Source organism: Heterocephalus glaber, unplaced genomic scaffold, assembly GCF_053883595.1.
Source record: "Heterocephalus glaber isolate CG9 unplaced genomic scaffold, H.glaber_assembly_v1.0 deba00001673, whole genome shotgun sequence".
NCBI classification, from domain to species: Eukaryota; Metazoa; Chordata; class Mammalia; order Rodentia; family Bathyergidae; genus Heterocephalus; species Heterocephalus glaber.
In genome coordinates, this window is record NW_028258410.1 from 597,506 (window position 1) to 614,314 (window position 16,809).

The window sequence follows — 16,809 nt, forward strand, 5'->3', positions numbered from 1 at the left end:
TTTTTGTTTTGAGACAGGGTCAGTTGCTAGGCTGAGCAGCCTGGGCTGGGTCCTTGATCCTCTTGCTTCAGCCCTCTAACATGCTGGGATTATAGAGGTGTGCCACTACACCTGGCATGGAGGTGTCATTGTTAAGTACAGAGGTCAGACAAGGTCACAGTAAGATTTGTGAGATAAGAAGTGAGTATATTCATTATTTGGGGGGAAAAGTGAGTTTGTTACAAGGGATGAGCAAAGACATTGATTTTGAAGTAGAAGTTCACAATTCTTATGCATTAGCCACCCTGCTGGAGGTGAAATGGTGCACACTTTCTAAAGCTCTATGTCAAAATATGGCAAGAAAAAAATGTATAGCAAGGATAGCACCTTCTGACCTTCATTTTGATGGAAAGAAAGAAGTAGGGAGTTGGTATGGATATATCTGTCTATATTTTTCAGAGATGTATTTATGCCACTAAATGTGCATGTCTTAGGGCACTAAAAAAGCACAGAGACACGTGGGTAGAGTGTTTTTGTGTACACATTCATTAAGAAATAACTGATGAATACTTTCAAGTCAATGTTATTGTAAAACTTCGATCCTTTGAAGTCTTTCAAGGAAATAGCAATGAAATACTTCAATCAATGCTCCAAATATCAGTACAAACAACTACAGAAGCTGCTTGGGACACTAACTCTTTCCCTGTCTCAAATGTATCCTTCTTCAGATATCCCTGTGTGTGGGGTGGAAAGCTCATGTCTGTGGAGTGGACTTGGTTCTGAAGAGTCAGGGCATCTGCAGGGACAGCGAGTTTGAAACTAAGTATTTAAATTTCAAGTTTGGTATACTATGGGTTATTAATAAGTGTAAGGTTTTTTTTAATTTTTATTTATTTTTATATTTTTATTTTTTAAGTGTAAGTTTTATACATATATATATATATAAATAAACATAAAAATATGCTGGGTATGTTATACATGTTGTGATATCTAGGTGAAGGGAAAATATAGTTATAGTTTGATTAAACAAGTACCTTTACTTAAGTGAGCTATGTTGGAACTTGTAATTAATACAGGGCATGTATAAAACACTTTTAAAAAGACCATTTCCCTGGATTAGAAGAAATAATCATTCTTATGGAGTAAAATTTCAAAATATTATAATCACTTGAAAATTATACTTAGTGACAAAATAATGTGTCTGCGTGCTTTCTGGAACTGTTATAGAAAAGCATATACACTAGTTTGAATACATTGCATTTTATCATAATGCACTCTCACAAAATTGAAATTATTGTAGTCAAGGCTTTTGGATACAGATTGTGCTTTCATAAAGAACCAGGAACCTTTAATTGAAATGAAACTTGGTAATGGTGAGAAAAAGATGGAGGGATGATTGAAAATTTATTTTCATGTTTTTCCTGACTGGCCTTGTTATAATCAGAAACTAAATTTGTGAAAGAATAAGCAGAAAACATTGGACTCTGATGGGAAAATACATATGGTATGTCACTGGATTAAGAAATTAATCGAAGTTTGAATTCAAAGCTGAATGTTAGTACTAAAACTAATAGCACTCCAAAATATAAACTCCTAGGGCTTTTTATTTTCTTTCTAATTCCTGACCATGAGTATAGCTGATTCATTCAAATCCACTAACTTTTGTATTTAGATTAGTGCCAAAGAATGCGGTGACTATTTTCACCAAAGTATCATCCACAATATTATTTTTTTTTACTGTAGTATAGTTTATTGTCTATTACTATATGTTTATCTGAGAATGGAGAAAATACTTTGTTAGGATCCTTTATCTCAAAGAAATAATAAAAATGTTAAAGAATCTTTGGATACAAGTATTCTGATGAGGGTATGGAGAGGGGTGTTCACGAGGAACAAGAAAAGGCAGGCTCATGCACGTACAGTATCCTGGAAGCTCACTGCAGACTGTGAGGTCATGAGGAGTGGAAGGGCTTCTTGTGGACTCTCCACAATATTATTTTAATAATTATAGTGTCCTGTGTGCATTTTAACATGCCTTTTATACTTTAAACACTAAATTTACAGTGTGGACTTTGCACTACGAATGTTCTGAGTGGGAAAGGAAGGGAGAGCTTTACATTCTTCCAACCGAATCCCTTCCATTGTGCTGAGGTTTCCTGGATTTATTACACTAAAACCATATATTAAACACACCGGGGAGCACTTCTGGAGTTGGATAAAAGAATATATAATAATTTGTCCACATTATACTGAGATGTGGGGAAACGAAGTGTTCCGATACTCCATAATATTAATAAAAACTTACAATAGAGTGAAGAGCTCTGATTAAAGACGAATTGGGCAGGATATGTGTTCAGGAATCCATTCAATTAAATGACAGGTCATGCAAGGAGTAGTGCGAATTTGGGGATAAATGATATAGGGCAGAAAATTGGTTTTCTTCATATTAAATTTATTCTATAACAAATCTATAAAACATAAGGCTGTATACATTACTGTGGTACTCTCATGGGAAGTTTCAGTACATGTATGCATTGTATAGCATTTAAATCAGGATACATATATCAATCCCCTAAAACATCATTTACTTGCTGAAAACATTCAAAATCCTTTCTTTTAACTTTTGAAGTGTGTTGGGCATTATTGTTTATCCATAGTCGCCCTGCTCATGGCTGTCCTTGCCCTGATCTAAACGTACCTTGGTATCTGATGCTGAACTTTTCCTATCTCTTTTTCCTCTCTGCCTCCTGTAACTGCCGCTCCATTCTGAGCTGTCAGAAGGTGAAAACTTCAGATTCAACAAACAAGTGATATTGTACATTGTTCATTAAATAATCTACCACTCTATCCATGTGGTTCAAATGAGAGGATCACATTTACAATATTTTTTACACCTCAATTGTATTATATTATTACCATGTTTTCTTTATCTACTCATCAGCTGATGGATATTAGTTGCTTCCATATAGGGCTTTTGTGAATGGCTTTGCAATCAACATGAGAATGGAGACATAGTCTCAACATATTGATTCTATTTCCTTTGGATAAACTCAATAGTCAGATTACTGGATCATAAGGTAGTGGAGTTTGCAATTTTTTTCAAGAACATTTCTACTGTTTTATATCAGGGCTGTACTCATTTGCATTCTCACTCACATTATGGTCGCTTTCCTCTTTCTCCATTTCTTGTCAACATTTGTTGTGTTTTTGCAATAACCATTTTGAGGTAATATCTCATGATTTTGATTTGCATTTCCCCAACAATAAGTGATGTTTGAAAACTTTTTGTAGATTTGTACATCTTCTTTTTAGTGAGGTCTAGTAAGTTTATTGCTCAGTTTCCAAAAACATTATTGGCTTTCTCAATATTAAATATTTCGGTTCCCTGTACACCGTTGGTAGTAAGTCCTTGCCAGAAATGTACTCTGCAAATATTTTAACTCATTCATAGGTCACATCTTCACTCTCTGGTGTAATTTCTTTGCCATGCACATGAGTTTTAGTTTGATGTAATCTTTGCTCTTCCTTCTTGTGTTTCTGTGATCTTGTTCAGAGCATCCCTTCATATTCTAATATCCAGAAGCAATTCCTTTGTTTTCTTCTAGTAGTCTCAGGTCTTACATTGAAGTCAATAATCCATTTTTACTTAATTTTTTTTTTGTACCGGGAATCAAACTCGGGACCTTGTGCTTGTGAGGCAGGAGCTGGAAACACTGAGCTAAATCCCTGGCCCTTGACAATTTTTAACACAATAGGGAAGGATCTAATCTAATATATTAGTTAGCATGTAGATTTCTCATTCCAGCCAATTATTGAGAAGATTTCTCCTTCCCCTTGCATGTTGAAAATCAGTTGTTATTGGGTATTTGGGTTTGTTTTTATTCTATTTTGTCAGAGTGACTTTTTGTCAGTTTTCCTAATACAATGTTCTTTTGACAACTAAAGTATTGCAGTATATTTTGAAATTAGCTAGCATAATGCTTTATTCTTCAGCTTGAGATTGTTTGACTGTTACATGTTTCCTTCTAGTTCCATAAAATTATTATTTTCCCAGTATTGAGAGGAATGTCATTGGTATTTTGATAGGGATTGCATTGAATCTGTAAATTATTCTGGGTAGAATGGACATTTTAACAACATTAATATTTCCAGTCCATAAATATGAAATAGCTTTCTTTGTGTGTATGTGTGTGTATATGATTTCTTCAATTTCTTTTTCCTTTTTTTTTTGGTACCAGGGATCGAACTTGGGTCCTTGCACTTGCGCAGCAGGCAACAAAACCACTGAGCTAAATCCGTGGCCCCTCTTCAATTTCTTTCATGAATACATAGAATATGGATTGCAGTGGGGGAATAATTCACTTCTTTGTTTCAACTTATCTCAACGTATATTATTATGTAGTTCTTGTAAAATGGGCCAGTTTTCTTGATTTCTATTTCAGATAATTTGCTATTAGGTTATAGTAATACCATTAAGCTTAGTGATTTTATATTGTTAAAGCCATTTACTGTCTTTTCTTGATGGAATGTTTGGAGTTTTCCAATTATATATTCAAATTCATATCTATATACATATACATATATATTCATCTCCAAATATGAAATTGAGCCTCCTTGTCTAGTCCTATATCTTAGAACTTAGAAATTAAGCTTTCATGTTTACCCCATTCAGAATAATGCTAGCTATTGGTTCATTATACACAGTCTTATTACTTGATGTATGTTCATGCTATACCTAATTTATTCAGGGTTTTCTGTGATGAAGATATGTAAAATGTTGCCAAATGCCTCTTCTGTTCCTATTGAGATTATGATGTTCTTTTATAATTCACTCTGTTGATTTGATGCTTTGTGATTATTGATTTGCATGTGGTTAACTATCCTTACATCTCTGGCATGAATTCCACTTGATCATGGTCAATATAAATTTATTGTGTTGTAGGGTTCAATTTACTAATATTTTTACGAGGATATGCATGTGTATATTTATCAAAGATATTAGCTCATAGTGTCCGCTTGTGTGATTTCTGGTTTTACTAATGGAATAATGCTGAATTCATATGATATGTTTGGAAAAATTTCCTTCTTCTTGGTAATTTGGAATGTTTAATACAATATGTGCTGAAAACAGACCAAATCAGGAGTAAAAGATAAATAATATAAATATATAAGAATATCTTCAAATATATGCTTGGATGATCATTTTATAATAATGAGCAGTTGAGCTTCATAAATTAGCATATAGTATATTTGCAACAAAAATGTTATCAGGGGAAATTTTTGAGATGGGTTAAAAATATTTTTTATGAATCTATCACATAAGATATTTCTACAATGGTAAATATTTGCTATATCAACACAGAATTGTGAACATCAGACTCAATTTATCTTCCTCTAACAATGATGTTCTTTTACTTATGTATTAAATGCACTAAATCTCCTGAAAGAATCTCCTGACATGATCTATGAATCCAACTTTCTGTTCAAAGCTGGTGTAATTTTGCTGCATACATTTGTTATTACATGGCTATATTTTATTATGGAAGTTTGCAGATATTACATGTATTTATGCATAATTTATATGAAATAGTCCTGATCAGTCCTGGATGTATGAATGAGTTCCATTCTGGGAGAACATTCATAGGTTGGATTCATGCATTAAGTCCAACAAAGTGATTCTTATACATCTCTGACACAAATATATAAGGTAAAGCATAAAAAAGAAAACACACATGCAAATCCAATATGTCCTTGAGTGTACTATACCACTGTGCACTATTGCGCTGTGTAGTGAGGAAAACACACCACCACAACTGGGTCAAATTCCTGCAGACAATGAACTACCTCCTTGATTGGTTTAGATCTACAAATGGTCATAACACCAAATCTGTTCTTATCTGTGAAAGTTAGTGACTTGAATGTTTGTAAGTCCAGGATTCACTGTGCTATATTTTATTACAGATTTTAAAAGCTACAGTACTGAAGAATGAAGTTACTTGCCCATGTTGAAAACTCCAGAGACAGAGCATTCCTATTCAGTACTCCTGAGACTGACCATCACCAACTCCACTGACGTACGTTCACCCTCACTGGAGCTTCTACCAAGCACCTATCACTTCTAACTCAAACTTATTTCAATTTTTCTGCTTCCATTCTTTTTTTGTTTTATAAAAACTTAAAGTATCATGCTGCTTGATTTGGGAAACCAGAGCTCTGAGACCTCATTCGTCCTAGTGGGGTTCTCAGATTACCCCCAGCTCCAGGCACCACTCTTCCTGGTGTTCCTGACCATCTACACAGTCACTCTGGTGGAAAACTTGGTCATAATTACTGTCATCAGGATCAAAACTTCACACACCCATGTACTTTTTTCTCCACCATCTTTCCATTTTAGATATTTGTTATTCCACTGTATTTATACCCAAACTCTTAGAGATTTTAATTGTGGAAGAAAGAATGATCTCCTTCAAGGGATGCATGACACAGTTTTTCTTCATTTGCATGTTTGTGATCACAGAGATGTTCATGTTGGCAGTGATGGCCCATGACCGGTTCGTGGCTGTCTGTAACCCCCTGCTCTATGCAGTGGTGATGTCTCCTAAGCTCTGTCATCTCCTGGTGGCAGGAACTTACATGTGGGTTGCACTCAGCTCTGTGATGCTCACATACTCCGTTTTGCAACTAACTTACTGCCATTCTAAAGCCATCAACCATTTTAGCTGTGAGTACTCTGTAGTCATTTCTGTGTCCTGCTCAGGCTCTTCCTTCAGCCAGATGGCATGTCTAATAATATCTATAAAGAGAGAGGCCTACAGCCTCCTGATCACCCTCACCTCCTATGTGGTCATTGTCAGGATGCCCTCCAAGGGTGGACTCCAAAAAGCCTTCTCCACGTGCACCTCCCACCTGACCACCATCAGCTTCTTCCATGGCATCCTCCTCCTCCTCTATTGTGTGCCCAGCTCCAAGAGCTCCTGGCTTCTGGTCAAAGTGTTCACTGCCCTGTATACAGTCCTGATCCCCATGCTGAACCCCCTCATCTATAGCCTCAGGAACAAGGATGTGAAAGACACAGTCAGGAGGTTGATCAACTCCAGACTGCATTCCCATTCGTGATAAATTAAATAACATTTTCTTTTGGTCCTAAAAAATATAATTTTATGTACTTTATATTTAAGTGAATGAATATGCTTAAGATAATTAAATATTGAATTTTCCATTGTTTCAGTGTTTGGAATAATATACTTCTGTCTTTGGTTTGATTCAAGTATAATTCATTTTATGTGAACAGTTTCTGACAGCAATATACCTCAGAGTTTCCACCAGACACTATGGAATTGAGACTGAAGAAGAAACTAGTACATAGAAAACTGTACATAGGAACTGGCTTTGTACATTGTGGCTTTATTTTAGGTTTTGCTTACAGAAAGCATTGCAATCATAGATGACAGCTGCCCTTAGCAAATCCTTACTGCAGTCCTAGGATCTCTTTTGACTCATAGAGTTCTAACAAAGCATTCCCTTTTCATTTTAACAGTACAATTCAAGTGCAATGAGGACCTCAGGTACACATTATAAAACTATCGTCTGCCTTATAGCAAACAGTGAAAATATTAGCAACTTTCAGTGTGCTTTACTTGTTATTTGCCTGTGAACATGACATATTACATTTAAATAAATGGTGTTGAAATGCTGTTGATATCAATGAAAAGTTTCAACTCATTTCTAAAAATACTTATATCTATTGTTCACTGACACAAGTCCATAATTGTTAAATTGTGCCTTTTCACATGCATTTTCACAATAAAGTTACTTCTTATCTGTGAATAACATCTACTTTTACTTAGTTGCTTAATATATTTAGAAATATGACACCTTCTTCTCTAACCTCTCACAAATGTCTATTAAATCATGTTGTTTTCATCTCTAAAATAGACCATTTCTCCATGCTTTTGCTCTCTGAGCTATCATTATAAGTTGATCTCTAGTAGCTAATACAAAAGTAACCTACCACATTTAAAAAGGAAAAACATAATTTTTTATAAAAATAAATTTTTATAAAAATATCAAAAGTTGTTAACAATTATAGATTACCTTTTTTGGATAATGAGCCTGAGGTTCTACACACAAGTGAAAAATACATTCCACAAACAATAGGGCATGAAAAGTTTATACAAGAATGGAGGTGGTTGAAAAATGGAACTGACTATTAGATAGAGCAAACACAGTTTCCAAAGTGTTTATTTCATTTCTTTGAAATATTTGCCAGTGCTGTGTATTCTTAACTACTACTGTTTTGAATTATATCATGATATGGATTTGAAAACTACTGCCATCACTTACTTCCTGGTTGGTCCTGCTAGTCCACGGCCCTTACATGATCATACATTTTTTCAAATTTATTCTATCTTTTCAACACTTGTGAATATTTTGTCTCTCATGTGATTTTAAAATTGTAGGTTTTTCTTTTCACCTTGTAGGTTCTTAGTATTTCTATGGATGCAAGTTAAATGTGATAGACAAAATAAGGAAAGTTGAAAATAGCATTCTGCAACAACTTCTAAACATTTATATTTTGCTGTTAACTGCACTGCTTCTGAATTCCCTCTATTACATTAATGTACCCATAATTTCATTGGTTATAGATTTTTTTACATGTGTTGTTATTGACTTCTAAACAGAATAGCTCCTGAAAATATTTGTATCATCATATATCTTCATGCCTGGGACCAAATAGTGTTTCAGGGTGTTTGAAGAAACATTTTAGATTGCTAATTATTACAAAGAAATTGTTCATGTGTTTCCCAAGTGTGAGTTCTCTGGATTTCATAATTCCAATCTAATTTTATATCTCCTTTTGTCTTCTATCAAACTCCATGAGGATAAGGTCGAATTTTGTATACTAAATTAATAAAATATTTTTCATTTCTGAAAGTATTTATTTTTTAAATATTGAAACTGGATCCATATGTTCTTCTTTTAATATATTTCTAGTCAAACCTCTTCAAAAATAATATGTCTTCTTAAAAACATTTTCTGATTTTTTCAACAATGTTTAAACCTTTTCTTCTACTGTTTCTTATGGTATCTATTGTGGTAGTAAAGTGACTAATTATATAACCAAATCTGTTCCTCACTGATCACATGACTGAGAGGCCTAGGGACCTTTCTTTGAAACAAATCTCTAGCTTTGAATTTGTAGAATTTCAATGAAATAATTCTATATTATAATGTAAGCTGGTGACATGGCATCCATAATTAAGATCACTACTATTTTTCAATCTCTTTATGTAACACAATCACCCATCCATCTGTCGAAGCAGCCACAGAATAGGTTTATGAATCTAAAATCATGTTCAGATATTACGAAAAGTATGACTTTAGTTGTATGGAAGCCACACATTGGACGATGAAAAGAAGTTAGTGACATATACTCAAAATCCTTAATCAAAACTAGTTTATGATTATAAACAAAACTCAGAGATTGGAATTTAGAATTCCACCGTAATAATTTAAAAATTCATTTAAAACATAGATATAATTGCACAAAAGTTACTCTATCCATGTGGGTTTTAGCTATCTTTATCCTTTTAGTTTTGGCTTACATACATAAACAATCTCTAAAATATAAAGGAAAAGAAAAAGATGGTATTAGCCATTGTTTGTCATTATTCTACTCTGTTATGCTGAGGGTACAGGAATGAATATGGCCATGTTTTTGTTGCTTTATTTTCCCCATGGTTTTCAAAGTACAACCTCCATATACAGGTAAGTTGTCTGTATTTAGTTGTTTCCTTAAGACATGAATATCAGCACACTATTGATTTAGAAGAAATCACATTTCAAATAACAAAAGAAAAATTTCCCTCATTATTTTGTGTGTGGCTTTGTCGCAACAAATGTCAGTCCTCCTAGGTGTAGTTACCCAAAGTCAAGAACTTCGATGTGAAACAAACAACATGGTCATGGATATCGTTTCAGGTCAGGTTCTTCCACAGGGCATCGCAGACTTCCTCCAAAACTGTTGATGACTTGAAAAATAGTAGTGCCTCCTTTATTAAGTTGTTTGGAAAGAGTTCCATGCTGCCTTTAAAGGAATGGGAGCATTGAAGAGGACATTTTGATTTTGAGGGAAGTTGTGCATGTATTTATAATGCCAAGAAAATAATAAATTTATAATGTACAACAGGTAAATCCCGCTTTTGATGAGTATCTTCATGGTTGGGTATATTTCATTCTTATATTATGTAGAATGAAACCTGAAAGAAATTTGGGGAGGACAAAAGTAGGTGGGTTCAGGAATACTAATTTAATTTAGCTAATGGTGTGAGTTCAAGGTGATAAAATCTACTTGATTATTCCTGGTATAATTTTACTGAATTTAAAGTTATATATTTAAATATTATGTTAACTATAGTATTTAATGGTTTTAAATGAAATGTTGAATGTAAGTCTTGGTCCCCTGAAATTTAATCAACTCATAAAAAATAGGATAAAAGACATAGTTTTAAATAACACATGAATAAAAAACTATGCAAATCATTTTGTAAATATGGTAATATAGGTGCAAGAAAAATAGACTAGGAGAAAAAAAAGTGATATTTGTAATATCCAGAAATATTTTCTAGAAAGAGCTATATAGGGAACTTATCTTTCAAAGGGGATATAATACAAAGTACTAGAGAGAAATGGGACAATTCTGGTGGATTAGAAAAAAATAAATATTATATAGACTAAAATTTTAAAGCGATGATGTTAATTGGGCATTATATTAGTGACGAAATATTTATACACTACCTGAGTGACATTATAGAGACTCACATAAAACATATTTCAATTGCAATCACTGGTGTTGGAGTGCTGCCACAAGCTCTTACATTACAGTATTCAAGACTAACGAACAGTCAGATTGGTGCATTGTGAGGTACTAAGGACCATTGTGTCTAAACTATGGCTGGTAACTGAGGGAATAAAGGAGAGGGGCTATTTTGAAATTTTTTATTGTTTTTCAATTTTCTGACCATAACCTCAGATTATAATAATAACCACAAAGAACAAGGTAGTGATGTTATATTGATAGGAAAATGAAGACAATATATCACTGCATTCAGTATAATCAATTTTGAAATTCAAAAATAAAAATTAATTCATTTAAAACCAAATCTAGGCTGGGGATTTAGCTCAGTGGTTCCGCCACCTGCGTTGCAAGCACAAGGACCTGAGTTCGATCCCCAGTACCAAAAATAAAAAAATAAATAAACCAAATCTAGGGCTGGGCATTTAGCTCAGTGGCACTGCGCCTGCCTTGCAAGTGCAAGGTCCTGAGTTTAATCCCTGGTACAAACAAACAAACAAACAAAGCGAAAACTGTTGTGGAATATAAACTATAAGACTTCTTTTTTCTTTTCTAATGCCATAAATATAAGTATAGCTCAAACCCAGTATTCTCCATGCTACACAGGTTAAGGAGCTCCAAATAACACGATGACTGTTTTTATTAAATGATCACCATGACATTATTTTAGCAATTATTGAACTCTGTTTGCATTCTTCAGTACCTGTCCTAGTTCTAAAACATGAAATACATGGTGAGGACTTTGCTTTCCAAATTGAAAAATACATAAAGATCATCTTTAAATTCTTTGAACTCATTTTTAAATTATTTGTACTTATAAATTAAAATCATATGCTAACTACACTGTAATTTTCCAGAGAGAAGAAAAGAAATTTAATAAAGGATAACCAAAATGCCCAGATCATAATGGTGTAGATAACAGTGTAATGGTTACTAGAGTAACTGAATACTTAGAGTAACTGAAATAACAATGAAGGATTCCAGCCAGAGAACAATGTGGTCCACCCAATTAGGATGAAAGGACATTTGATCAGCAATTGGAAATGAGAGACTCAACCAGGGTATGACATATAACAACAGATGCACAATCTTTAACTATGTCTAAAAATTGTAAGCATATAAGCATAGTGCATGGCTTTTCAGTAATCCATGGACAAATTTTGCCATAAATTGAGTAAAGTACATTGAGTTGTTTATAAAGTTAACCTCAGATTCTAAGTCAGAAATAAAGAAAATAACAACATTTAAGTGAGTTCATTCTGTCTGAAGTTGGAAGATTTTCTTGAAATCCGGAGCCTGGATCTTAGTACACTGGTATCTCAATTTACAACTTGATTTGCTTAGGATTTGGGGGAAGATGGTGGCATTAGTGTTTGTGCAGGGAAGATGGCCATGGTCATATTTGTCACATGATACAGAGCTTGTGAACTGAAGCAAAATTTTTCCAAGTGCTTTTGTTTATGAATTAAATTGTTTGCAAACAGATGCTTTCATGAACCAATTTGCTTCATCAGCTCAGAGAGATGAATGTTGTGCCAAGATGGTTTTCCAATAAATAGACTTTGCGAGATAATTTTTAATCATGGTAAGTCGTAAATGACAAAATAAACAAAAAAGTCAACATTTTACCTAAAAAGGAAGCAGAAGGCCAAGACAAATGTCTGAAACTCTTGATACTCTGCACTGAAAAAAAAAAACTTCCCAAACATATGTTCCAAGTCCTAAACTTACAAGGAAATTCAATATTATTAACAAAACTAAAGATAAATGTTCCAATATAGAACTAACTATGATTATGCTGTGGTTTCTTTCAAAGATTATTAGATATACAGAAAGGAACTTTAATGCATGGAATGGACAATACAGATTTTGCTCATCAGGATTGAACACAAGACCTATAAAAATATTTGGAAATTCTTTCCTCTCAAACTGTGCCCAGTCATATGGTTTAGAGGCCCTTAGAATTGCCACTGTATTAATATTAGTACAGGATCTGATTGTTCAGGAACTCTGTCTCCATGCCAACTAGCAGAGCCTTACTGGTGCCAGGGTTCCATCAAGTTTCCTGACAGTAGACACAGGTTTTTGCCACATTCTCAACCCATGTGGCTGTAGCCCAATTAAAGCAATCTAAGTACCTGAATATAAGGACAGAACTTCTTTTATCAAAACAAATGACAAACTGAGTAACATTCACAAAGGTCCATCTGATCCCCCTGCAATAGATTGTGTGATCGGGGAACCAGTGTTCTTTACCTGGGGACAGTAGTGGCAGATTTCACTCACAGGGACTCTCAATTGCTACAGACAAGGCCACACATTGTGTCAGTTCTCAGAAGTGCCCAAGACAGACATATCGTATCTACTGAGTCTTCAAAATCACTTGCAGAATCAGTGATTTATTCAGATGTGAAAGATCTAATAATCAGACTCCTGGTGGTGTACAAAACCATAAAACTCATGTATTTCAATCGTATATACTCTCATTCATGCTTGACCACCACACCCAAGCTTGTAACATATTGGTTGTTTTATAGGAGATGTTAGTATAGTAACTCTTTATATAGTTTATGATGTCTCATAAATTGTTTATTTCTGCTTAATAGTATATGGACTATTAGCCAACCACAACCAACAGAATGTGATCAATATTAAGCTTTTAAGGACATCTCCAAAATAGTTCATCACATTATAATATCTTATTGAGTATTTAAAACCTATCAGTAATCATATAGTAGATATAAAATTGAAGTAATATCAATATTATCAAAAGTATTAAATAAAACACCTGCAAACCCTCTTAGGAAGACATTTTAAGAGTGCTTTATAATAGTATATGTCTAGAAAGGGTGAAAATTCATTATATCCCTACAGACCTGGGAATATCTGACAAGATATATTTGTCTCCCCTCAAAATTATTTATCATATTTTTACATGTGTTAAAAATATTTGATCTTTTCAAAGACTCCATATCTATAATCATATGGCTACTATGATTGGCTTAATATCTGAGGTTGTTCTATGTCTCCTCTGATTTCTTCAAAATACTTTTTACCCTAATACTCTTAAATAATACTTCTAATTATTATTTTATATGTAATAATGTTTATAATATTACCTTTTTATAGAAAAGAACAATAAGTTTCTGATGAACAAAGCTAATTACCTGGAGCAAAAAGCAGCCAAATAACACCCTAAAATGATGCAGAACCTTTGTGCATGCCAGCTGACCAATCACACTTATCTTCACTGGTTTATATTGAGGCTCTGCCCAGATTCTTCCAACTCATTTTCTCAAGTTCTGCTGCTCAGTTTTTCTTCAACTTTATCTCCTTTTCCTAATTAATTATTATGGTGCTTCATTTGGGAAATCGGAGCTCTGTGACCCTGTTCATCCTGGTGGGCTTCTCAGATTACCCTCCAACTCCAGGCGGCCCACTTCCTGGTGTCATTGACAATCTACACGTTCATTCTGGTGGGAAACTTGGGCATAATTGTGGTCAGGAAACTCAATCCCAAACTTCATATCCCAATGTACATTTTCCTCAGCCATATATCCTTTTTAGATATTTGGTATTTGAGTGTGTTTACACCAAAACTCTTAGAGAGCCTAATAATGGAGGAGAGAATGATCTCCTTCAGAGGGTGCATGGCACAGTTTTTCTTTGGCTGTGCCTGTGTGATCACGGTGATGTTCATGTTGGCAGTGATGGCCTATGATCGGTTTGTGGCTGTTGGTAAACCCCTGCTCTACACAGTGGCAATGTCTCCTAAGCTCTGTGCTCTCCTGGTGGCAGGAACTTACATGTGGGGTGCACTGTGCTCCTTGAAAATCATGTATTCTCTTGTGCAGCTATCCTACTGCGAGTCCAATATCACCAACCACTTTGCCTGTGAGTACTCCACTGTCCTCACTGTGTCCTGCTCTGACCCCTCCTTCAGCCAGATGATACGTTTAATAATTTCTCTACTGAGTGAAGTCTGCAGCCTCCTGATAACCCTCAACTCCTATGTTTTCATTTTGGTGACTATCATCAGGTTGTCCTTCAAGGGTGGACTCCAAAAAGCCTTCTCCACCTGCACCTCCCACCTGATGGCCATCAGCATCTTCCAAGGTGTCATCCTTGTCCTCTACTCTACTGTGTGCCTAACTCCAAGAGCTCCTGTGGGCTGGTCAAAGTGGTCACTGTACTTTCCATGCTGAACCACCTCATCTACAGCCTGAGGAACAAGAATGTGAAAGAGACCATCAGAAAACCTCAGTTGCCCATGAACTAGCACAAACAGTCTACAAGTGGGATCTCTTCTTATTAAAAAGCTTCTGCACAGCAAGAGAAACCACCAGCAGTGTGAAGAGACAACCCACAATGTGGGTAAAAATCTTCACCTGCTCTTCCTCAGACAAAGGTCTACCATCTCAAATCTATAAAGAACCTAAAAAGATCAGACCTCCCAAATTTAAAGACTCAATCTGAAAATGGGCCTCTGAAATGAACAGACATTTCTCAGACAAAGAAGTAGAAGTAGCAAATAAAGACATGAAAAAATGTTCAACATCACTGGTCATTTGAGAGGTGCAAATGAAAACAACACTGAGATTCCACCTCACTCCAGAAAGAATGGGGGCTATCATGAAATCAACCAATAACAAATGCTAGCAGGGCTGGGGGAAAGAGGAACCCTGCTCCACTGCTGGTGGAAGTGTAGACTGGTGCAACCACTGTAGAAATCAGTATGGAGATACTCAAAGAACTAAGACTGGAAGTCCCATTTGACCCTGCTATTCTGCTGCTGGGGATCTTCCCCAAAGAATTAAAAGAATCATACCACAGTGATATATGTCCAGCCATGTTCATAGCAGCACAGTTTGTGATAGCTAAAACTTGGAAACAGTCCAAATGCCCATCAACTGGAGACTAGATAAAGAAAATGTGTTTTTTTTATAAAATGGAGAACTACTCAGCCATAAAAAATGAGAAATTAGAGACATTTATAGCTAAGTGGATGCACATTGAGGCAATACTCTTAAGTGAAATAAATAGGACACACATGTATAAATACCAAATAGTTTCTCTGGTGTGAGAAACTGAAAGTGTAAATAAGGATTAAATGTATAATAGGTAATGTGACATAGGAAGAAAAGGGGCAAAGGGGAAGGAAGTGGGAGGGCTAGGGGAAAGGATAGAAGGGAGTGGGATTAATATGAGAAAATGGAAAAATAGGAACAAAATCTTTGTAAATAGGGAGGAATGGAAGGGTTGAAGGGAGGGCTGGGCAAGGGTGAAAAATAAGAACCAAGAGAGACTATGTAAAGGTGCAAATTTCCAATGATGAATGTCATTATATTGTATACCTAAAATGTACCAATGATTAGAATGAATAATCAATAATGTAAAATAGGAAGCAAAGGTCCAAAGGGGTAGGGGTAGTGGGAGGGGCAGTGTAAAGGAAAGAAGGGAAAGGAAAAATGATGAGAAATGGAAATAAAGTCTTTTGTAAATAGGGAAAGGTGGAGGGGGTGAAGGGAGGGCTAGGAATGGGGACAAAATAAGAACCAAGATGCATTATGTAAAGGTACAATTCCCAATGAGAAATGTAATTGTGTTGTATACCTACAATGTACCAATCAAAGAATTTAATAAAGCGCAAAAAAAATTTTTTTAATAAAAAATAAATAAATAAATAAAGAGACTGTCAGGAGGGTAATCAACTCCAAACTGAATTCTCAATCCATGTAATTCAAATAGATGCTTGCTTATTTATGTCTTAATCATATCTCATATTTTCATATTCTTTATTGTTGATACTTTATCTTTGAGTGAATTTTTTATTGTACTATAACCAATTAAATATTTGAATATGTGATGGTTTGCAGTGCTTAGAAGGAACTCATTTTTTTCTCTGGCTTGATTCAGTATAATGCACTCATCCATTTTGTCTGAATTTCTGAATTAGTTAAATTTCAACATTTCCC

General features: G+C 34.8%; 1 protein-coding gene and 1 pseudogene across 1 annotated transcript; both read left to right on the forward strand.

Annotated features, from left to right (window-relative positions):
* Positions 1-6,164: 6,164 nt before the first annotated feature.
* Positions 6,165-7,095, forward strand: LOC101718369 (olfactory receptor 1165). Its single transcript, XM_004875240.2, is given in 2 exon segments — positions 6,165-6,322; positions 6,324-7,095. Coding segments are annotated over 2 exon segments (930 nt in total).
* A 7,091-nt stretch (positions 7,096-14,186) lies between these two features.
* Positions 14,187-16,573, forward strand: LOC101698336 (olfactory receptor 1165-like; annotated as a pseudogene).
* The last annotated feature ends 236 nt before the right edge of the window (positions 16,574-16,809 follow it).